Source organism: Dunckerocampus dactyliophorus, chromosome 6 (assembly GCF_027744805.1).
Source record: "Dunckerocampus dactyliophorus isolate RoL2022-P2 chromosome 6, RoL_Ddac_1.1, whole genome shotgun sequence".
Classification (NCBI taxonomy): Eukaryota; Metazoa; Chordata; class Actinopteri; order Syngnathiformes; family Syngnathidae; genus Dunckerocampus; species Dunckerocampus dactyliophorus.
This window is the reverse complement of record NC_072824.1, coordinates 15557091-15581935: the sequence shown is the minus strand read 5'-3', so window position 1 is coordinate 15581935 and position 24845 is coordinate 15557091. Positions and strand designations below refer to the sequence as shown.

The 24845-nt window shown below is 39.7% G+C and overlaps 1 protein-coding gene across 4 annotated transcripts in view; it reads left to right on the top strand.

Annotated features, from left to right (window-relative positions):
* The window catches only part of ctnna2 (catenin (cadherin-associated protein), alpha 2), a 316834-nt gene that overhangs the window by 86989 nt on the left and 205000 nt on the right, over positions 1–24845 (top strand). Inside the window, exon 8 of one of the 4 annotated variants that reach the window (XM_054779587.1) lies at positions 4204–7756. The exons of the other annotated variants lie outside the window; for them this stretch is intronic. Within the exon in view, the coding sequence (XP_054635562.1) occupies positions 4204–4296 (93 nt within the window). The 3' untranslated portion in view covers positions 4297–7756. Of the gene's footprint in view, positions 1–4203; positions 7757–24845 lie in introns of those variants that run through there. 4 annotated transcript variants of the gene reach the window in all.

The following is a 24845-nucleotide window of genomic DNA, read 5'->3' as shown; positions in this document are numbered from 1 at the left end:
AAGTGAACACTTGCTATCAATACATGTTGTATTTCTACAGTAATTGTCGAATGAACACATTTTTTCATCTCTTTTTGTGTCTGTAACCACATTTTAAACAAGCCAGATGTGACATAGGAGCTAAAATACAATTAGTATCTATGAGAAGAATGGATTTAATAAAACTATTTCCTTTTGTGTCAGCTTTTTATGAGGTCAGCTGGCATAGGCTCCAGCATACCAGCGACCCTAGTGAGGATAAGCGGCATGGAAGATGGATGGATGGACTTTAAAGTTTAGCTCACACGATTGTGTGTTTAATAAAAAAAATAATTGTAGAGACAAACAATTGATTTCCACTGAATTTTGCAGAGGAAGGAGTTTGGCTTTTCTTCCTGGTTCTTGGGATGGCATTGCTATCGGACAAGTAGTCAATGATCACACAATTTTTAAAGTTTTAAAAGTTTATTACAGAGCAATACATAGTATATACTGTATGTATTGTATATATTAGGGGTGTAACGGTACACTAAAATGTAATTTCGGTTCGGTTCAGTTTCTTGAAGTGCTCGGTTCGGTTAACTTGTGGTACAGAAAAGGCAGAAAGAAATGACTTCAATTTATATAAAAAGATGCAAACAGAACTTTTTTTAAATAAATAAAAGCAACCCAATTTGGTGATATTTCAAATAAATTAGACTCTGGGTTCTTTTAAATAGAAAAATAATAATAAAATAAAGAGTTGTATTTAAACAGTTGTTGAAACATTGTAGCAAAATGTAATGGACAGTTACATTTAAATAGCTCTCTGTTGCGCGTGAAGTCCAACCTGTCGCAATCTGTCGTAAGTGAAATAGAGGACGCATGTGATGGCTCGTTGACAACATCGCTTTTAGCTTATTCATAAAGTGCTGATATAACTTTCTGGCTAAAGTGAGGACGTGATGGTATTTCGTAGCGAGGTTCAAGAACTTTAATCGTATACAATCATGGAAAAAATGATTAGACCACCCTTGTTTCTTCAGTTTATTGATCCATGGCTGGTACAACTAAAGGTACATTTGTTTGGACAAATACTGTATAATGATGATAACAAATATAGCTCATAAGAGTTGAATTTAAGTGCTGATATTGAGCAACTTCAATGGTTTTCTTGATAATAACCAAAATCACTTAAGTTCTTACATGAATAGCTGTAGCATTGTACTGCCAAAATATGTAACTCTTATGAGCTATTTTTGTTGTCATTGTTATATTTGTCCAAACAATGGTACCTTTAGTTGTATCAGGCATTAAAATGAACAAGAAACTGAAGAAATAAGGGTGGTCTAATCATTTTTTCCTGATTGTACTTAAAGCAAGTGCTCAGAACAACTGAATATGGACATAATCTCGTGGCTATAAAAACTCCAATACCATGTGTTACTGCTTAGGCCTGGTCAGAGTTGCTTACTAGAGGTTGTTTATATGCTGAAGTTATCGGTCTTTGCACTAAGGTGGTTTTCTGTCTTGTAGATGTAACATTCACTGCCGGATGATGCCGTTTTAAGTGCGCTAACATGTTAGACGTGTTTCCTGCAGCATACCCGATATCCGTGGAACAATGTCGACACACACCTTTGGATTTATTTACTCGCCTTTGTCCATCTGTAATTTTAACAGGGATGCCAAAGTGGAAACAGGAGACTGTTGTGACATTGGACGGTCTTCCAGCTCAGGCTTCTCGCTTGCATTTGCCATGATGCCATTTGTCACGCTTGCGAGCAAATAGCGTTGCTCCCCCTCAGTCAGTAGTGTCCGACACTCAGAGGCGTCTGTGCGGAAACTCACCCGGACTGCATGAAGCGCTTAGATCAATGTACTCTAGTAATATCCATGTGAACCATCACACCCCTAGTATTTATATATATATATATATATATATATATATATATATATATATATATATATATATAACGTAAAATAACAAACGTTTGCTTCATCACAGTCATATTCCAAATTGTATACATTTTTCCAGAACACAACACTTTCTGATTATAGTGGTTAAGCTTTTATGCAAGTGACAAACTGTTTAACTGAAGCTGCGTTCACACTTGTGGTTTGGTACTTGCTTTAACGTTCATGCAGTTTGCTTCGCGTTCACACTGGTGTGTGTCATCTGATCAAAGGCTGCACAGGAAACACCATATGCATAAAGTAAGGACTTCATTGGGCAGCTTTCTTGATTTAGGCCCTGTCCACACAGGAATGTTCTTGGGATTTTTTGGCAAGTTGAAAAAAAGTTGCGTCCACACTTTGCCGGATTAGTAAATAGTTGCATCCAGACGGGAACGGTTAACTGAGTGAAAACGATTTAATACACAAGGCACACCTACGTCTGGCGCTGTGACCAGATATGCGGATGGAACCATTTGATACACCAAACCATAGAAAAAGAAAGAATGGATGCGTATAAGTCCGTTGTCTTCAGCTTTTCAAGGCTCGTGGAAGTACATGTGCGTCATTTTGGGAGTATAACACAAGAAAATTGAGAATGCCGACTGCGGTGAGTCATGACACCCAAAATATTCAGACATGTTGGCTTGATGTCAAACCTCACTTCTGGTGACGCGGTGGTGCCGAGGCGGTGGTGGGTCGGTGACATCATAGTTCTCGTAATGCCTGTCTACACGGCAACGAAAAGCCAGTGTTTTTCAGGCCACCCAGAACGCTCTTCCCGTGTGGATGAGAGGCTGAAACTGTGACGTTCTGCAGGACAGGAGCGAGCGTCCACTGTCCTGCGCTCTTATTTTGGTGGGCTGTGTCTTCTCCTGGGAGGAAGGGGCAGCCGCTTCATGCCTGGTGGCCGCGCAGCTGCGGTCACTTAACATTTGTGGCGGATAAAAGGCCAGCGCCGTCGAATGTGCGGCGCTGGTTCATTGTTGATATTGCCATTGCTCCTCGTCTCCGCACCGGAGCTGTCACCTAAAGAGTTGACTTACCTGTTGTACTTTGTTCATGTTATTTCTCCCACAGAGCTTTTCCCTTTGTCGCTTTTTGTTTGCATCTTTACAACTGTGAGTACCGGCACCTGCTTGAGCACATTAAAAGTATTTTTAGTTGCAAGCCGCTGCCTCTTCTCTGCATTCTGGGGGTCAAGCTTCCGACAGCTCTGCCAGAACATAACAGAAACGATAAAATACTTTGCCGTTTTGACCCAAAAACTTTTCCGTGTGGATAGCCCCTTATTATGTGACATAAATGAAATTTTCAGAATCAAAATGCCATCTGCACCGTAGGGGGAACAAGTTGGACGGAATGATGGACAGACGGAGCCGCACAGTTGCTGTAGCATATACTCTCCGATATATTGTGTACTTTGTCCTATACTCTGTTGCCACATGCCTCTCCTTTTTGTTCTATTTAGGCAGACTGTTGCTGACTTATATATACTTATACATACAGTGTGGGAAATTGGACATTACGTCAGAGGGGAGGGCTTTTCACCAGCCTGGACACAATGCAAAATGTATTGAAAAACTGTGGTCCATAAGAGCAGATTGTCCCGTGCAGTGGGACCGAGCGGTACATGGTTTTACCCTAAACCCTAATATTTACTAGATTAGATTTACCAAAAAGCTTTTACAACATACTTTTAAAGAGCACCAAACACACACACAGACACACAGAAGAAGAGAGCTGAGCAGAAAGCTAACACATTTTCCTTTGTATTTTCTGCAAACTTTTTGCTGTGATTTTAACATTGGTCAGTGTCTTTAGTCAGTGTAGCTTTCACATTTGAGCTCAAGTGAACCAAACCACACCAAAGTACACTTGCAAACAGACCAAGACCCATCTCTCAAGCGATCTCCGTCCACTTTCTCTAGTGCACACCAGGGTTTGGATGATCACATTCACACTTGACCAAATGAACCATACTGGTGGAGCAAATGCACCAAAGTTAAAACATGACAACACACAAAACCTTTTTTCAATCATTGATGGACCATTTATTTGTCAGGCAATTGGAGTCACTGTTTAGTCAATATTTCAGACCTTGCCAAACCAATTATTCAGCCAATTTGTCAGTGTGTCAGTTATTACATAGGCTGCTTATTTCTACATTGATGTTGCTGACTGGCAATTCTGAGATGATGCTTCTGATCGTCCACAATAGGTAATATGTGTTTCTTTCCTCTTTCCCACATGCAATCTCTGCCATTAACAACATGATCTTCACATCAGGTAAGTCCCATTTTCAACTATTCGCATATCACATTGTTTATCTTTTATAAGATGGCACTAATTTATGTTGTGATATCGTGGTTGGTGCGATAAGGTAAGAACACACAGAAACGTGGTTGGATTGGTGGGTAATTATTTTAGATATCCTTTTTAACCTCTTTTGAGTCATTACTCAGAGCAGAATCTCATACTTTTCCAACACTGAAGCAAACTCAATTCCGTCTAAATTCTTCTAAGATGTTAGTTTCAACAAGCAGTTCTGACAAGTTTGCTCACAACTAATGTAGCCAGTATTTCTGCCTCCTTCCACATCATTCATCGTTGTTATTTATTGTAGCAAAATGTTGCCTAAACATGGGGTCTGTATCCAAAATCAGCCAGTTTATATTTGGTCACAAATTGTGAGTTAAGCAATCTGCAGTATGCTAGGCCATTGATCCTCATGGATTTTTGATTTGTGTTTGTCTTAAGTGGTCTTTAACATTGCTTTAAATTGTGTAAATGTCAAGGTTGTGGCAATCGATAGATTATATAATTGAGTAAGTTTGGTTCCCATGGAGGAATCGCATGTTGACCTGTATGAATTATAGATCAAGCCTCACTGTGTTTGAACCTCAGACAGAGAAACAGTGCACACCCCATATCTGATGAGTTTTGTGTGTGCTTATGTATTTCACAGCACACTTATTGTGATACATTGATATCTATAGAGGACTCAAGGGCTGTTTGCACCAGCTGGCATACGGTATTTTATTCATGGGTAGTACGCTCACAAATTGTCCTCACATGCCCTGTTACATGCAGGCAGACATCACATATTATACCTAGGAAGTTTGCTTGCATGAGATGCTGCTGTGAAGTCAAATGTGTGAGATTGTCACAAATCCCTGTCGGTGTCTTATTGTTATGCCATTCATCGCAATCCTTACATGAACTTTGAATGCTTCTCCGCCTCAATGGATATCAATCTCCTAGGCCGGGGGCAAGTCTGAAGAAATATTCACCACCATACATTCAATCTAAAGGGGCCCCTGAATGGTGTCCCAGTAGATTTGAGGAAGCTATTTCTTTTTGTATGGAGGGACTCCCAGAGGGGTATATATATTGAGTTCGGTTTTGAAAGCAGTGCTTCCATTAGATCGGAGTCAGTCATGTGGTTCAGCGGAAATGCTGTTAGAATGCCTGATTCAGCATTCTCTCGGTTAAGCCTGAATTATGCTCCGATGTTATGGCGCACGAGTCAGCTACGTGGGCTGGCTCCTCCCTCTACAAACCCTCCCGCAGAGCTTGACGTGCACGTCCAAAAACTTCTTACACAAACCGCAGAACTGTGATTGTTTGGCTTTTTTCTTTTTTGGTACATCTGTACCATTTTTTCCCTTCCAAAAGGTCCGTCAAAACAAAAGAAACAATTAATTGAGGAACATCTCGTAGAAGAAATAAGCAATATGCAAATATGAGCAGTCCGATGAATGTGATATAAATATGAGCAACATATACAATAAAAGCGACTGATGTTCCATATTGATAAGTTCCAGCTGCAACAAAGATCTGGACGTCAGCCTCTTCGAAAGCTAAATCGTTAGCCAAAGATTTTTTTTTTGCTGGAGAATTGCAAGTCACGAACGGCTATAAACGAATCGAGACGCCATCAGAAGGATTGAGTAGTGACGGCGCTGAAGCATAATTCAGGCTTTAGTTCAGGGGTGGGCAACTGTTACTATCAAAAGAGCCATTTTGCCCCCTCACCCACTGAAGGGAAATTGTCTGGAGCTGCAAAGCATAACAGCTTATAAACTTTTAAAAGTTTTAATCTTTCTTAATTTTACCTGCTACAACAGAATAAACATACAAGAGTGCAGTATGCATGTACTGTATAACGGATGCCAACTAGTGGGGCTGTGAAAGCATTTTGGTTAAACCTCACTACCTGACGCCTCAAAAAATGTGCAGCACAGTAGGGGAGGAAGACGTCTCTGTCATGTCTCAAAAACCGCAGGCAGGCAAAAACCGGCTCCCCATCCCATCCTCATGCTCATCCAATCATAATGTCAGAACTCAGCCGTGATGCATTCACAGTCTTACAGGAAGTCAGATATTTTTAACTCTTTTCTAAATTGTGCGTTTTCCTCACTTGTGTGTTAAAAAAAAAAACATTCGAGCATTGCGAAGGGAGCCACAACGAGGAGGGTAAAGAGCCGCATGCGTGTTGCCAACCCCTGCTTCGATCATATTGTGTTGGAAACTATTACAAACGTTAGGAAAGTAATGTAAAACTGTATGAAATTAACTGAGTACTATTTTCTTAAAATGATTCCTTCACTTGCGAGTCAAATTAGCGCCCTGAAATCTCTTTTAATCAACCTCTTGTTTGGTGTAGTGTTCTTTTTTTTGCTGGTGAAAACAGTAATCAACCAAACCAACCTGTCTGAGACCGCTGCGGACAGCAGTGGCCAATTTTATTTCCCATTGATGGCCGCGCACGAAAAAATCAGAGGATGTAAAAGTAACATCAGGTCATCAACATTTTGACTCTTGTGTCATTACATTGTCTTCTTACCCTTTTTTAATTTTTCCTGTTGTTTTCGATTTCCTGCTTTAATTGTATTTTTAGAATGTGCCGTGGGCCAATAAATAAAAATGAGCTGCGGGCTGCAAATGACCCCTGTGCCACACTTTGGACACCCTTGACCTAGATATTAACAATTCCAAACACACTCGGCCAGTTTGAAGTGGTAAATCGACCAGTCGCGTTTGACCCTCATCATACTGAGGCAACTACAGGGAGTAAACAGTTGAGGCATTTGAGTGACCCAACAGGCCTTTGCTTTAGCATGTATGCAGTTAGCACATTGTCTAACGGTAGCACATCATGTTTCTGTCATGTGAAGATGGATTATTTGCTCGCAAGTGCATTAGGCTACTTTCTGATGTACTCTAGCCTGATGGATTATTGAGAAGTTGTCCAGAAAGAACACATTTTCCCCATGGTATGCTTTCATTCATTCATTTCCCATACCGCTTGTCAACAGCCATTCACAGTCACATTCACACCTATGGATATTTTAGTGTTTCTATTTAACATGACATGCATATTGTTGGGATGTGGGGGGAAGCCTAAGTACCCGGAGAAAACCCATGCACGGAACTCGACTGCGAGATTCACAGGCTAACCACGAGGACACGGCGCATCCCCCTTGTTATGCATCATTTTGCTCAAGTATCGTTGATACTGATCTCACATGTTTTGTGTAATGCATTTTGGTTGGCTAGAGAGCGGCACGCTACTTTTACAAGCCCATGCAGTTGATTTTGGAACAGACAAAGCGAACTACAGGTGTGAAAGCACACTTAGTGTCATAACCCAGTACTCCACTTGTCTGCGCTGTACGTGCATTGTACAGGATGGGATCGAGACTGGAGTCCAGCTGCCTGCCACTCTTGATATAATAATCAGGCTGCATGACAGACTACTTAAGATGCTGGTGGGAAAAAAAAAAAAAAAAAAAAAAAAAAAAAAAAAAAAAAAAAAAAAAAAAAAACATAAACAAAACATTTTAATAAACATTTATTCCATAATATCAGATTCAAATGCCTTGGCTGCTTTGAGCCAGGATTTAATTAAAATCACCTTTTGTTTGCCTTGCATCAATTATTTTGTATTTCTGAACCTTTTCCCCACTGAGAGCCAGTCATTCTACTGATTAATTGGCGTCTTTTGAAAAGAGATTAAATCGTGTTCTTTGAGGTGTTGATTTCCAATGCATATGTAATATAGTTGCAATACTGAATAGAATCATCTTTGGTCAATCTGAGCCCAGTCATTTACACCATTCTGCAACCACAGGATCAATATTCCCACAGAATATTTGTGTACTTGCTGTAGTTGTAATTAAATATAAATGTGAGCAGAGGAAGGGCTGGCAGTTAGAAGCTGTGCCACCATTTCTACTTTAGAACCACAAGCATGCTCTTTAGGATACCATGGCAGATTGTAATAATTCAGCCATAAAGTCACATTTCTTTTGTGCTTTTCAATCATTGAGGCATGAAGTATATGGTTTTTAGTCCATTCTTATGGCTGGAATGGAAAGGACATAGTACAGGTGGACATGTTAATAGCAGCAGTTACCTAGAAACACTTTTGAATGTGACCTAACTCCTTTTCACATTTTAAACCTTTACAAATTGTATTCATACTTCCTGCCTCCCCAAGACTTCCTCATTCTTACTGCAGCCTCTTTTTTTACATTTATTTTTTTAATACAATCCATAATTAAACTCTAAACTTAAAAGCCAAATGCTCTGCAAATGACCTGAGGGGGGTGATGACTTTTTGTTGCACTTTAAGTGGGCATTTATTAATGCATGTCTGTGTTTTCAAAACACATTTTCATAAAAGATTTCTAACTTCCAGGCACACTAGTCCCTAAAAGGCTCTGGGATAAAGAAATGCATCATACTTACTGCACAAGAGCATATTACTGTTTAATTATAGTTCTTAACTTTATATATTGACTACATACGTGGTGGACACTAGAGGGCATGCCTCTCACCCATTCAGCTGTTGGGTTGGGGGGCTTGGAATATGGGCACATTATTGACACCATATAGGAGTTTGTTGTCTTGAAATTTGTTCTGTTGTTGGCGGTTGAAAAATATCACCTGCTTGAGACCAACACTGCGTGCTCCTTTCAACTGCCACAGTGGACTTGAAGAATAAAGACCTGCTTCAACACTGCGTATTCCTTTCAACTAATATTGCAGTTCAAAGGAACACACGGTGTTGGTTCCAAGCAGGTCTTTATTCTTCAACCGCCAACAACAGAACAAATGTCAAGACAGGAAACTCCTATATGGCGCCGATACTTGCATGTCCAAAACATAGTCCTCTTACCACGCCCCTAACCCAACAGCCAAATGAATGGGACGCATGCCCTTTAGTGTCCGCCATACATATTCCAAAAAGCGTCTCCAGCAGGATATGTTTTCCTCTAGAGTGGATTTGAAATGACAATGGTCAGCACTAACCAGTAAGAGTTGTGTCGACGTTAAAGCTCATACCATAAGAAACATTTCCTTTATTACAGCAATACCATTTTAATGGTTTTATTGATATTGTATGTATAGGAGGAACAGCTGCTTTCTCCCACCGTACTGAAACATGCATTTTAAGTAAAACGGAGACTCCCATTAGGTATGAATGTTAATTTCAATGCTTCTCTGTCTTCGACTCACTGACAATCTGTCCAGAGTGCAGCCCGCCTCTTGCCCAAAGTCCGCTGGGATCTGGTCTCTTGGTGGGACATCTATAGCTTGTGTGGTAGCACGGCTGTGCAGATAACATGCTTGATTTGGCCCAGATTTAGAGCTCAGTCTGAAATTGCTAAGAACGCTTTATATTGAAGAGACATAATGCATCTACATTAAGTATTTCAAACTTCAACATAAGACAACCCCCAGTTTTTTTTTATTTTGGAAAAAAATATTGTTTAAGACAAAATGACAGCCTTTTTTTAATGTCAGTGAACTAGCAATAAAAATCATGTAATTTTTAGATGCTTGACAGTTGTTTGATGACTCTTTATGTCGGGGCTGTAAGTCATTACCGTGTGTGAGTTAAAGGAAGAAAAGCTCTGACTCCCTTAGGGAGAAGTCGTGTTGCCACTTCTTGGTTGTGCATGCATAAATTTTCAGGCCCCGAATATAACATGACCTTTCTTTTGAAAACTTTTCTCTATCGTCTTATATTCTGGTCAATATAGTCCAGTAAAGTAAGCTCGTGGCTTCACTTGTGTCATGGTTTTTCTAAAATATATTCATTAATAAATCATTTCTGTTTTGTCGTTGAATATGACCTATTATTAGGCAAATTTTAAATTGTTTTGCCTAAATTAAGCATTTTCTGCATAAAAATGGCTGAAGTGAAATACAAATATAAGGCATTCAGAAGGCTCATTCAAAGGCGTTATATGTAGTATTCTGCACTGGTCACTAGTTGTCAGTAATGGTACATTGATAAGAAAAAAGCCACCACAGGATGTACTGCCCAGAACAGGAAGTAAAAACAACAACAACAAGGAACTCTTCCAATGCGAATTTGTAAGTCTGTATTATGTCTTATATGTTTTATTTTCTCTTATTATGTCTGCTACATTGTGTAATAGGAGTGTAAAGGTAACTTTGTGTCTAGAGGGCTCTAATGTGGGGAAAAAAAACTGTATTTAGAAGGTTGTAAAAAGGTTTTCTATTCTCTAACTATTAGAGTATTAGATTTATAATAAGTAATCCTACTTCGCGGCAATTCAGTTTTCACGGTGGAGTCTAGAACCAAGTATAATGAATGAGGGATTACTGTATTTTAAATGTAACGTAGATTCTGGAATCTTAGTCAGCTTTTACACAGGAGGTCTAAATTCCCAATTCTGACTTAAAGTCTATATCCGACTTTTTTGTTTAGAGTGACCCATTTACAGGAAAGTGAAACAACCCACTTACACACATGCCCAAAAGGCACCCAAACAGCTACACAAGTGTCGGGCAGCAACAACGAGGTAAACAAGATTAAATGTTACATACTGTAGTTGGCCATATGTACCATATTTGGGTCAGATTTAAGGGTCTGTTGTCGCTCGTGTTGATTGATCGCAGGTGTTTTCTATTCGTTGTGGGTGTGTTGTTTAGATGAATGCAGCTGATGTAGCTGTGTCTCCCTGTTCTATCACCATATATGCGATATTTTCAAAAATGCAAAAGTAGTAGTTTGGATGCTGAGATGATATTGTTAAATTTCATCATTCTCTGAACCTGTGAAGGTAAAATAGTGTTTGCAGTGCTCTGACACCAGGATTTAGTCATGGAGAGAAATCAATGCTGAATTTTCCAGGCCTCAAAAGCCGGCAGATAAAGACAATAAGACTGATTGATACCCACTGATGAGATTATTCAACAGTCATGATGGTGAACGCGGCCTTGTTAGATCTGACTTTGTGAAGGTCTTTTTAACGGGAGTGATTGTTATTTTTGAGCTTGGCAACATATACTGCTGGTGTCCTATCAGACCACTTCTCATTCAGATGGGCTTTGGATCACTCACTACATTGAACTGCATGAATTCACTTGAAACCACTTTTTAAAATGTTTAGATTGTGTTTGACTTCTTAAGGATCGGATCACCACACGCAGATTTGGAAACCAGATTCCTCTTGCATGCACACACTCCCATCAATCAATTATCGGAGCAGACTTTCAACACATGCGGCAGTCTCCGTGGAGCACAAATTGTGCAGCCCTGACAACATTACATTCACAAGAAGAGGAGACAGAGTCGGAGAGAGGGGGCGGCATGTTTACACCAACAAAGAGACACATTCATGCTACAGAAGCTGAAATAACTGAATATTTAGTTAATATTATTAAGTGTGTGAATGAAAAGAAAGTCTTAAAGTCTTAGTCTTTAAAAAGTGGCAGAACATTCTAAAAGAAGGTCCAATCATCTGCTTAATCAATTTTAATGTAGTGAAGTAGGAATGGAATGCCCGTATACAACAATTTAGACGTCATTGCCATGTCATTCATAAAGCTATCAAAAATTATTCACTTTTACACGACCAACTGGCTTCTGTGGTATTCTCTTCCTCATTGAAGAGCTAAGCAAATACCAACAGTCTCCAGGCGTTTCGGATGGCAAACGACATTTAGCGAATGTGAAGTCTCTTCACAAAGAAGAGTGTAGAGTCTCCCAAATCCGACTATTTTATTGCATGTATTCAAACATATTCAATGAGTCATTGGGATCTCTCAGTATCCCCACCACATTCACCCATATTCCTGCAGACACTTGAGTCTTTACAGGGACCTCATAACAGTGAGCACAGGCATGATCAAATATGGTGTGCCAAAAGAAACAGAAGTCATACGGAGGTCAGTGGGTGCACAGACATGCGGTCTGCTTCTGCTAGAACAATAGCAATAATAATAATCTAAGCAAGTGCAATTATTCTGAGTCAACTGACTGCAGGACTCTCATGTCTGACTATATCCCCTGCATCTGCATTTTGTCAACCTCCTTGTTGCTCCAGCCATAAAAAATATATAAATATACTCAACACAAATATAAGCGCAGCACTTTTGTTTTTGCTCCCATCTAAACTCAAAGATCTAAAACTTTTTCTACGTACACAGAACGTCTATTCCTCTCAAATATTGTTCACAAATCTGTCTAATTCTGTGTTAGCGAGCACTTCTCCTTTGCCGAGATAATCCATCCACCTCACAAGTGTGGTACATCAAGATTCTGATTAGATAGCATGATTATTGCACAGGTCTGCCTTAGGCTGGCTATAATAAAAGGCCACTCCATAATGTGACGTTTTACTGCATAATGGGGGTCAGAAAACCAGTGACCAATGACCACCATTTGCCTCCCGGAGTGCAAAACATTTCCTTGGCATAGAGTTGATCAGGTTGTTGATTGTGTTGGTCCACTCCTCTTCAATGGCTGTGCGAAGTTGCTAGAAGTTGCAGGAACTAGCACACTGTCGTATACACTGCTCCGCAGCACCCCAAGCATGCTCAATGGATGACATGTCCAGTGAATACGCTGGCCATTCATGGACTGGGATAGTTTCATCTTCCAGGAATTGTTTCTAGAAAAAATCCTTTCAACATGGGGCCGTGCAAACCGACTGTTGCAGCTGCTGTCCGAGTGGCTGGTATCAGACCATCTTGTCGGTGAAGATGCTGGATGTGGAGGTCCTGGGCTGGTGTGGTTACACATGGTCTGCAGTCAGCATGCCTATTGCATGCTCCCTCAACAATTACAACATCTATGGCATTGTAGTCTATGATAAAACTGCACATTTTGGATGGGCCTTTATTGTGGGCAGCCTGAGGCACACCTGTGCAATAATCATGCTGTCTAATCAGCATCTTAATGTGCCGCACCTATGAGGTGGATGGATTATCTTGGCAAAGGAAAAGTGGTCACTATACAGTATACAGTGTATATATCGTGTCTATATGAATTGCGATAACATGGAGTGGGAGTGGGCACGTATCTTATGAGTTGTAATATTCGGAGAAAGAAACGTAAATATGATAAGATGAGATGTTCTTTTACCTCCGTTAAAGCATATGCACTGCTTTTCATCAGGTTTGCCAAGGCATTGTTGAGATAGGGTGTTTCTATTTCATTTTCAAGAAAATGTGATGACTTCTCTACTCATGTTTTGGAAGTTATTGTTATAATATATATTATTTGAGTTTTCATGTTTTGGAATGTTTTCTGGTAACATTTACTTTGATTCTCACACAACTGCATTCTGTTTGTAAAACTGCTATCTCAAATGTGGCTGCCAAGATTAACATAAAAACATTACACAATTTTACATCTCATGTCAATCATGATTGGATGCAGTAAAAAAAAACAAAAAACTTTGAATTACAAATAATCATTTGTCATCTAATGAAAATCCTGTTTTGTGACCTGGAGAGACAAATAATTTTGTTGTAAGGTCAGAGTAGAGTTAAACTGACAATGTTATCAGCATGCTGCAAGGCACATAGTATTTCAGAAGTATTTGATTCAGGGACTGCTTGGATCAATGTCAACCTGAACTGCTCACTGCTTGGTTAGCCTCCGTGGCTGCCAGATCACGACTCTGACTTGGATTGCAATGTTTAATCAATATGCCACATAAATTTTATGCAGAGCAAGCCAGCGAGAGAAGCTTGCTCTGGCGACATATGAATGCATTTTTATTCAAACTACTGGTTCATAATGCATAATAAACCGACAGTATCTCTGAAAAGTGAGTACACCCATCACATTTCAACAAGTATTTTTATTACAACATATCTCAAAGGACATAATGATAGGGATGAAACATGGATATACTTTAAATTAGGCCGTGGACAGTTTGCATAGCAGTTTAGATGCATGATTCCACTGAAAACAACTCGCAGCCATTATTGTCTAAAAAGCCGGTGTTGCCTATAGCTAAGCATGGTGGTGATAGAGTCATGGTCTGGGGCTGCATGACTCCTACCCGCACTGGTAAGCTGCAGTTCACTGAGGGGAAACTTGAATTCCAACATGTGATGTGAAATTCTGAAATTAGTTCAGGTTTGGTCTCTGTTCATATGTTTTTTACATGTCTTTTGAGGAATTGTAGGCCCTGTCACTCACACTTCATGTATGGTATGGGTAGATTTGTAGCGCTAGCGGATGGATGGTTTGAGGCAGCCTTTCTTTGTGGCTCCTCGGCTTTTGGGTGGCACTGCCAGGGACCCAGGATTAAGCAGGGATATATTGGTTACCCTGGCTCAAGTGATCCATCATCCGGTTGCACAAAAGTGGGATATGTTCTGACATACGTTACCAAGGAGATTTATTCTGTGGATTTAGCCTGCTCCAGACCAGGCTCAGGTCCAGGATCTATTTAATCTCATCCTTTATCTCAAACAGTAGTCACCATAAATGGCAACCGATAATTAATCCACTGCCCACAACACATTGTGATCACATTGAACTATACCCACTCTCATTATTTCAACATTTGTCATAATTCATTTAAATCATTGTCGATAAATGATTTTAGATGATGTTGCAGTCATTAGATCATTTATTAGATAATTTGCAGTCTCCCACATACAATGTATAAAATACACACCCCATATAAATACAAACACACATCTACAAGATAAAAGCGTGATACAGTCTGATGGAGTTACATTTACACAATTTCACTCACATCTGCAGTCAATTTCACCTACAAGTAACGGATTCATAATAACAGTGCAACTTCGTTTTCGGAGATGTTAATTGTGTCGGTTAATGTGGATGTCTACTACATTACCCAGAAGCCTTAGTACTCGAGAGGGAACCGGACGTTTACACGCTGTTGAAGCTATGAGCGAGTAGTGGTGATGTGCTAATAAAGCCTTAAGTTCATAGATATTACTGTGCACCGCTGTTCCTGATTTGTTAAACAAGAAACAAACATAACATTAATTAAGTGAGTGTGCACTACTTGCTCACAAAGTATTGCAAATCGTCTCTGCAATACTTTGCCACACTTTCTCTCTTTGTTAAATGACTGTTGCCTTTCCTTTTTTATTTGCTGTTTTGCGTACTCGTAAGCCTCTATGAGGATTTCTGCTTCGGTCGGGGGAAAGTGCGCCACTGTCGTTGTCATGGTGAATTAGTGACTCTGTGATCCATAACAGGGTCTATTTAAGGAAGCCGTGTGCGTGCACCGATCCGGGCTTGGTTTCATCTGGCTAGATTAGTCCGTGTCTACTCATCCTGGCTTGGGCTTTGTGCAGCCAATTAAGGCTATACACTCTTGTTTTATGTTGGTTGGGCTCAACTCAGTCTTTTATCCTGGATGTCTGAATCCTACTTTCGTGCAACAGGCCTCAGGAGTGAAGTGTGTCGATACAATGGCGATTACTCAGAGCTGCTAATGCATCACTTGACAGCAGTCAAGTTGCTTTTATTCTGTTGTGCACAAAAAAACAAAAAAACAAACACAATCAAACCCATTCCGTCAGCAGACTGGTAACAGTGAGAAGCCAGGTGAAATTAAGGAAAAAGAATCCAGGAACAGTTTACGGTGAGAAGAAAAGCACCTTGCAGAACTAAAGAGTAGTTATCGCTGCATCCTGATCCTTGTACTCAGTTTCCATTCACAGTTTCTTGTGATCTTGCCAACAAATAATCTCAGTAATAATTGTTTCAATCACATTTAAAAAGGCAGAAATCAAGCACACAAGGTGGCATGAGTGTCTCAAGGACAAAACTAGGATTTGAGATCGATCCAAATTAAGATGTGTCTAGCCAGTCTTCCCACCTGTACCACTTGCACCAACCACAATAGAACATATAGATAGATCCAGCTAGATCCAGTCCTATCTAATTCAGGGTGATGGAGGACTCTCTTCCTGTGTGCTGCAATGACAAAAGATAAAGCTGAGATGGGCTGATAAGGGGTGAACATTATAGTCATAAAGTTGCAGTAACAGAAATGTGGTGCCTGGTCTTACAAATGTTTATTCGCATCTCCCACCTCTGGGAGTAAGGCGTCAATGGATTACCCGGTAAGGGGAGCTCATTGTCAATGTTCATGAGGAATTAATCATCACACATCACAGTTAAACAGTATTTGTTTTTGTTCATGTAAATTATCTATCAAAGTCAATGCAGGCGTAAAATCCAGTCCAATTTTATTCCAACTTTGATACATGTCATGCTGCCCAACTGGTTTGCCCTCCCACCACAAGCTATGCATCTTCGAGTTTAAGGGCATGAGTGGATGCAGCAATGAGTGGGCGTGGATGGGCATATTACAGAATGCGCTAGGTCTGAAATTGGGAACGCGATTTAAGTAATTTAGTTTCTCTCTTGAAACAAATGCGGTAATTTTTCTCTCAGTGGAGTAAGAACCCATTGTGTTATTCAAGGCTACCTGGATGACTTTGTGGTAGGAGTGCTTTCTGAGTGAATGGATGGCAAGGAAAGTGTTCAGAGATTTAACGCCTGGATTCGGAAAACAAAGCGACGTGGGAGGTGATCAAAAGAAATTGCACACTGGCAAGACCATCAATAATTAGGAAAGTAAGAAGACATTAATGGCTGTTTGACATTCTCTAAAGACTTTTTTTTGCAAGATCGTCTCCCACTGGTGTTATCTAAAGACACAAGCTACCTCAAAATGAGACACAAAGGGTTCAGTCAGGCGCTGGAATAATTCCAGCAGGCTTTTTTTTGCCCTCTGATATACAGTAATCTCTTGACCAGCCTGTGGACAACCTCCGCATCCCTTATGAGCTTGCAGCTTGACTCTTCTAGCAGACTGTAACCAGGCAACAGGCAAACCTCTGCATACCCCCTTAGATTGTTTACAAAATGTAACTGACTTTACAGTTGGCTGTACAAGATGTCCAAGCATCGGCGGACATGACAAGGGGCGCATAGAAGAAGTGTAGTACCGCAATGATATTGCATTATATTGTAACTGCAGATATGTGGCCAAAACGTGTATTTTCTTTTTGAGTGTTGCTTCTGTCATACTGTGTATACTTAACACACCAGATGTCTTATGCTAATTCAAATTAGGCATATGGTTAGATGTTTTTTCATTGATATTGAAATATTCACATTGTACATGACCTTTATTGTGCTATTTTGCATCAAATTAGGTGGCGATCATTCCGTGCACAGAGAAAAATGGCAAAATGATACTAATAATCTCACATATGGTGTATTAAATTTGATCATGGTTTTTACCAAGTAATTTGGTTTTGGTTTATTCCTGAATTTCACAATGAAACATACAGTCATGGAAAAAATATTAGACCACTCTTGTTTCTTCAGTTTCTTGTTCATTTTAATGCCTGATACAAGTAAAGGTACCTTTGTTTGGACAAATATAACAATGACAACAAAAATATCTCATAAAAGGTACATTTTGTGTTAAGTACAATGCTATAGCTATTCATGAACTTAAGTGATTTTGGCTATTATGAAGAAACCATGGAATATGATAGATATCAGCTCTTAAATTAAACTCTTATGAGCTATATTTTTTATCATCATTGTATTTGTCCAAACAAAAATGTACCTTTAGTTGTACCAAGCATCAAAATGGTTGGTGTAATAGTTTTTTCCATGACTGTATCTGCGGTTCGCATAGAGCTCATTTGATCAAAGTCCCTAGGAGGAGTTTGTCAAAATACAAAGTCTGGCCTGCGCCTCGAAAAGACCAAAACTTCCTGTGTGTTCTCAAACATAGGTTCTGCTGACTTTTTCTCCACCAAATATCTTGGCGGTCTGTGAAAATGGCGGCAGATGGCAAGGGCAAATGCATCAAAAAGTGATTATGGGCCAGTTCAAGTGATTTTAAAAATAAATCAAAAAATAAATAAATTAAAAATGTACGCTTAATCTATGTGGTCAGTATCCGTATCAGCCGATTTCACTCATGCATGATCGGTTTTGTAATCGGCAACATAAAACCTTGATGGGAGCATCCCTACTTTTAACAGTATATTTTGTTTTTGTTGGCCAATTTTGCGATTACATCTGCGATTCTGTTAACGCAGAAATCATAGGCCCCTATGCAGCAAAATTGATCATCTGTGCAGGGTAGACATTTCCAGAAAATATGATCCTGACGCTCATTTTGTCATGCGATTTAGACTCATCTTCACATGAATGGAAAATATATTTCACAATTACTCTAACATGCATGTTTTGGAAACCAGAGTGCCCGTGCAATTACTACAAATATAATGTGTCACAAATTGTTTTTTGCATAATGTATCGTGTGGAGAAATAGACACACAGCTTACTTGTTGAAGGCACCACTAGAAAAAGTATAACCCTGGTTTTATCAGGGAGTTGAGTACAGTTTTAATTCATAAACTGCCAGCATTTCCATCCAGGTGAATAATAAGAAGCTAGTATAGACGGTATGCCAGTATACCACACACTCTGTACAATACATACTACTAAAGGAGCACATATGCCTCATGTGTTCATTGGGCTACAATCAAATCACATTACAAGTGTGAGCTTAGCCTGTGGATTTCTAACTTTTGTTGTTTTGGTTTTCTCTGCTGTCCTTTTGACTGTTTGTCCAAATAAGCTTAATGTGGATGATAACCTTTGTCAAAATCACATTAGTCGTGGCTTTTTCACTGCACTCAGAGCTTTACAAAAACATAAACCTACAGAAGCTCTTAACATTAAGGGAAGAAATCTTTGTAGATGTCAAAATGGCATGGTCATTAACAACAGCAAGCAGAGACACTAGCGTGGAAAGTGCAGCATGTTCAACATTGGTGGTTATATGAGTTGGTGCTCCAAAGGTACATTTCTCAAAGGCAAGAGAATGCACTTATCGGATGCCATATATTTCTCTATTAGACTCCGAAGAATCATTCATTTTTTATTGCTCGAAGCAATGGCTATATTAATTTTGCTAAGATTTCTCGTGGAAGCCCTTCCATTATTCTTAAGAATACCTCATTGTCATACGTCGTTTGCGTTACAATTTTGAGTGGATCATTTTTCTGTACTGCTCATTGTATGTATCTTTTTTTCAATTTCATGGTGAACCACAATGGTGTTGTTTTGAAATTTAAAGGCCCATGGGTTCAAAGAGCAATCTGGAGGGGCAGATTGTGTTAGTGTAGTTCAAATTGGCATAGCATCGCCCTCCCATCTCAACACTTTGCATGACGCTGCCAAATTTTGACTTCAGGCTTTTTCAAGCTTACTGAATTGCTGGCAAGGCTTGGGCGCTTTAGTCTAGGCAAGACCCATGAATATGGTATTATATGTTGACACTGGGAGACGAGGCAGATTAAAACACGATTATCAGGCTTCTTGTTTTTGGTTCGGGGCAACAGATTGAACTAAAACTTCAAGCGGCTGAGCTTATTTACATTTCTTACTATAGTATGGGCGTAGTTAGTGTTCACAAATAGATTCCATTTTCTGCAACTGACATCCTTCTCATCTTGGTTTATGACCTGAGCATTTACATAATGATTCTTTCTCCCGCATCAGGCTTTCTAGACACATTCAAATTTGGAATGACTGGAGAGTTGTCAGTATCCTTGATATGTGTCACTCCATTTTTCTATAATACCAGGGGAGGGATATTACCCTGAAATGATTACCTGTCAATTGCGGGGCGATTGTGAATGGGGAATTGACTAGGAATTATTGCAGGGTTTTGCTGCATGAAAGCCAGCTGTGTGAACCACTAAAATAGATAAGTGCCTCTACATGTGATATTGGCTTTGGTTTTGCAGTAGGCATCAAATGCTCTCATATTGAACCTGCTCTATACTAGGGATGCTCTGATCGTTCGGCCACCGTATGTGATTGGCTCATGCGGATCAATGCCTTTGAATGCCTATCACAGAAAACGATCACCTGTGGTTTGTACCATTGCACACTGTACCATTTCAGCCTGGAGAGTGCCCTGTGTGCAGTGTTGTGTCTTGCTCTCATGTTTTGGGTAGTGTCCCTCTCCCGCTTTCCTTCACATTGGGCAGGTGTGCGGCAGCAAACCCAAACAAACATGTCTGCCATGTGGAACTTATATGCCATTTGCGAGAGTTTACCTCCTGCAACACATGCCACGGAAATATCTCGCCGGGGTAGCACGTTAAATAGCTTTAACTTTACTTTTTTTTGTTGTTTTTTTTGACGGTGTATAGTGAGTCTTCCAGGTTCACTGTGCAGCAACAATCAAACGACAGCTAACACGCCCAAAACGCTGGGCAACACTTGCCATTATGTGCGTGACAGTCACAATGCTAATTAAATCACACAAAAAACAATTGAATTCATCGGAATAGTTGACCAGCCTTTCTCAAGTTCGACCGACTGCTCTCTCACTTGGAGCTCACCCATGTTCCACATGGAAGTTCTTCCAGAGCTCCATCAGACTGTACTCGCACCAAAAGTCTCCTTAAAGACGGCATGTCAGCATCTGTAAGTTTTACAAGTGATATATGTTCTTTTGTCTAAATTAAGGTGATGTTGTGGTTCGTCTTTGGGCTCTTGACAGCTGTGCGGTGTGACGGTGAGACAAATCTGTGTGCCCCACCCCCCCAAAAAAAAGTGCCTCCTGAGCTTCACGGCTGCCATCCTTTCATTGTTGTTGAGTTTGCACAATATCAGCGGACATCTTATTAAGAGTCTCAGTCGTGTCTGCCCTAGTTAGCGTGTTTTTCAGTTAGCGTAAAAAAATGTCATAATTTTGCCTCAGTTTGCATACATTTTCTGGTTATGTGAAGAATGTTATCACTTTTCTGCCAAGATCGGCCAATAATATTATCAGACATCCCTACGCCACACCCTTTCAAACCTATTTACTTAGGGGACTGTTTGCAGTTGGCTCAAAATCATATTTTTTTTTAAACCAAAAAATGTACAAGAACATCACCGACTAGTATATGTAATCATTAGTGGCTTAAAAAAACAAATTGGAAAAAAAGTCTATATTTTGTCAAAATTACAAATTAAATTGAATAGAAATTGTTGTTCGGCCCGAATAAGATGACATGATGATGGCATTTTTGGCTTTCACTCACTGGTGTCTCGTTCACACGCACATGGCTGTAATGTGCACACATACACAAAAGCAGTTCCAGAGAAGTGAAATTAATCCAAACATTTTACTGATTGATTGATTGATTGATTGATTGATTGTTTATTTCAAGTCATGCAAAAATAAATATATATTGTACATTTCTGTGTACATTGTACAGACACTGGGTAGAGCAAACCAAAAAGAAATATATATATATATATATATATATATATATATACACAGTATATAAGACTCCTGCGCGTGTGTGTGTGTGTGTTACATGGCATAGCTTACTCTGAGAAGGCGGAGGGCGGGATATAATGCTTGCAGCACATTCCAAAGTTAGCGCCCTCTAGGCAGCCGTGTAACCGTTGCACATCGTCCCTTTAAGTAGACAAAACTCAGATTCAAAGTGTTGTGATTTAGGTCCTTAGACATTCTGTTTATTTATCTACATTCATTTCTCCTGTTGTTGGCTGGGGAATGCAATTACTGGTGCGGAACAGCAAGAGAGGAAGCCAATTTAAACTGTGGTACCAGTGAAGTGGAAGGCCTGCCCCACAAGTCTTGAGTTTTTTTTTTTACCTGTTCCATTTAGGTTGACACGTGCACAGGGACGACAGGGGGTGGGCGGCGTTACGAGATTAAAAACAGTTTACAGGCACACACCTTGTATAATCACAAACTATCAGAATGCGCTCTCCTCCCGAAATAAACATTGTTGAGACAGTTTTGACATGTGCACTCTTATCAAGAATAACAGAAGCTGTTCATAGTGATAAGGAAACAAAACACCTTTGAAACTAATTACATTTGATTACAACCTCTTGGGTTATGTTTTTGTCTTTTTGAAAAAGTCAGATACAGTACACACATCTAAAATTAGTATAAAAAGCATCTCTTCTGTAAATGAAGGCTATTATTTGTGAAACAAAGGATCACAAGGCAGAGCAAAGGTATTAGAAAAGAACATCTTGACAACCTTGCAACACTTTGTGGAAGCTAAGGGCAAGTGTCATGAAAGGCGGAACTTTAGTACCTGTGAAGTGAAACCTGCAGAACAGGGACTCATGATCATGGAAAGCAGATTATTTTTACAAAAAAATGATTCACGAGATGTATTCCATTGTAACCTTCATGTTCAAATAAACTAAACCAAACCAAACCAAACCAAACAATGATAGCTTCGTTCTAGCACCCACTGTGAACCTTGAGCCACCATCCAGTGCAATTTCATCACAAAACCTGAAAACCTTTAGGGTGCCTTCACACCCTCTCAGAATTGGAACTAAGACAACTGCAAGAGACAGTGATTTTGATAAAATATGGCATTGGGAATATTCCCAAGACTTTTTGGACAAGCGATTCTGCTGGAACTGTGTGTCATAATATTATAGTCTGCTTTCTATTGATGTCAGCACAAGTATATATACTTTATACACAGTTTAATATATATATATATATATATATATATATATTTTTTTTTTTATTTATTTATTTATTACATATGTTTACTCTCTGTTAATTGTCAAATGTTTTGATCACGCCATATCTGTTTAAATGCAAGCCATCTACTTCCACCGCCGCGTCACTGTGACACTGTTGCACAGTGGAGTGAGTACTGCATTAACAAGTACTTCTCTAGTTAGACTGAGTGGTTTACATTATTTGGGTGATGGTTGTTCTTTTACTTGTTTCATAGCAACTTGTATTTCCAACATCAACCTCAGTAGTGATTATATTCAGTCCATAAACACCCAATTACTTTTATTTTTTAGTTCTGGAAGACACAGTGTTGAGTCACATCATATTACATGGATATCATTAGATTCCCCATAGTTATTTATTTATTCGGATTTATTTATTTTTTATTTATCTATTACATGTACAAAAGAGGCAAACATCTTGCGTGCTCCTGTTTATAGTGTTATAGTCTTTTTCATATGCACAGGCATGCACACCACCATATGGCCATTAGGATATATATATCCTACACAGCTTCTTTCATGCTTGAGTTGCCCTGAATTATTACAGTCCTTCTCTGTTTTTCCTTGACTTCCACCGCAGGGTGAATGACACTAAGACCAATACAGCCAAGGCCTGTAGAGAGCTGACTGAACTATTTAATAAGTTCGGGTATCATTTACATGTTATCCAATACCGGTGTTAAATCTGTAACCTTTGAAATGATTCTGGTGCTTAATGGGTACCCGAACCACTAATTAAAAAACAAAAACATACGAAGCAATAAAGTCACATTGTCATGACTATCACAGCAAAACCAGCAGCAATACAGAACACAGGGCATGTGGGATTGGGATTTAGAATCTCAATTCTCAATCCCGCTAAGGGAGTCTGCAAAAGTGGCCGCTATAGACAGGTGGCCTCTATAGACAGGTTGGCGTCCAGTTTGAATGTTGACCAGTAGAGGGAAAAAAAAAAAAAGGGGGAAAAATAATAATAATAATGTTGACCAGTAGAGGGCACTGCGGACTGCGGATAAAAGTTGTACAGCACTACTAGGCTTGTTATTATCATGGTTCATGGTTCATGGTTTTAATTCATCCTGAACATGCATATGAGTCAAACAGTAGCACATCACATAGTACAATTCACAATTTTGCATGTCCAAAAAGGAGTAGGAAGAAGCAAAGCTTATTTAATCCTACCCCTCATCAGTTTCACATCAGTTGCAATACATTTATTCACCTCCTGTTCTTCCAAGTGTACTTTGTAGGTCTACATGACAATGTAATGCAATCATAGCCAAGGTTTTTACTTACTAAAAGGAAGCTAGAGCCTTAATAATAACTGATAGAATATATCCACGACCCACAGAACAAAGCTGTGCTTGTAATGTCTTACGCTTGTTTTTAATATTTTACTTTTTATACGGCAGACTGTCATTACAACTTTAGTTCATCAGGAAGTGACGGGAAGTGACGGTGGGCGTCCCGAGCAGGAGAGCTAGGCTCAGTGCTAGCTGTGAGTTTCGAGAGAGTTGGGAAAGTGTGTTTATGTTGGCGTGGATGTAAAGTCCTGCAGTGTTCTCCGCTGTTAATAAAGCCATTAAAGTGCATCGGCGACGTGAGTCTCTCCTTCCCCACAACAAGCGGCATTACAGTATTGACCAGTGCACACCAGGAAATAAACAGTGTCACTTGTTACAGGCATTGGCTGGACAGCTATGTAGTGGGGCTTGTTTAACCTTTGCCTTGTGGGCAAGCAGGAAGGAGAGACGATGCTGAGAGATGTGTGTGTGTTCTGAGCTGCTGTCTGGTGGCCGCGTTCAATAAACAAAGTTGGCAGAAGCAACAGGAGAAGTTTCCTTCTTTGCTTCGGAGCTGAATAACACTGACAAGTTAACAGACGAGTAGCGAACGGAAAAGAAGACGGCTTTTTTTTTGTGTCGAATACAGAAGATGAGGACTTTGATGGATTTGTGGATGAGGATTGATCAAAAATAACGTGAGTACATTCTAAAATATTTCAATTAAGTACAACCGAACTCAGTTTTGCTCCTGCTGC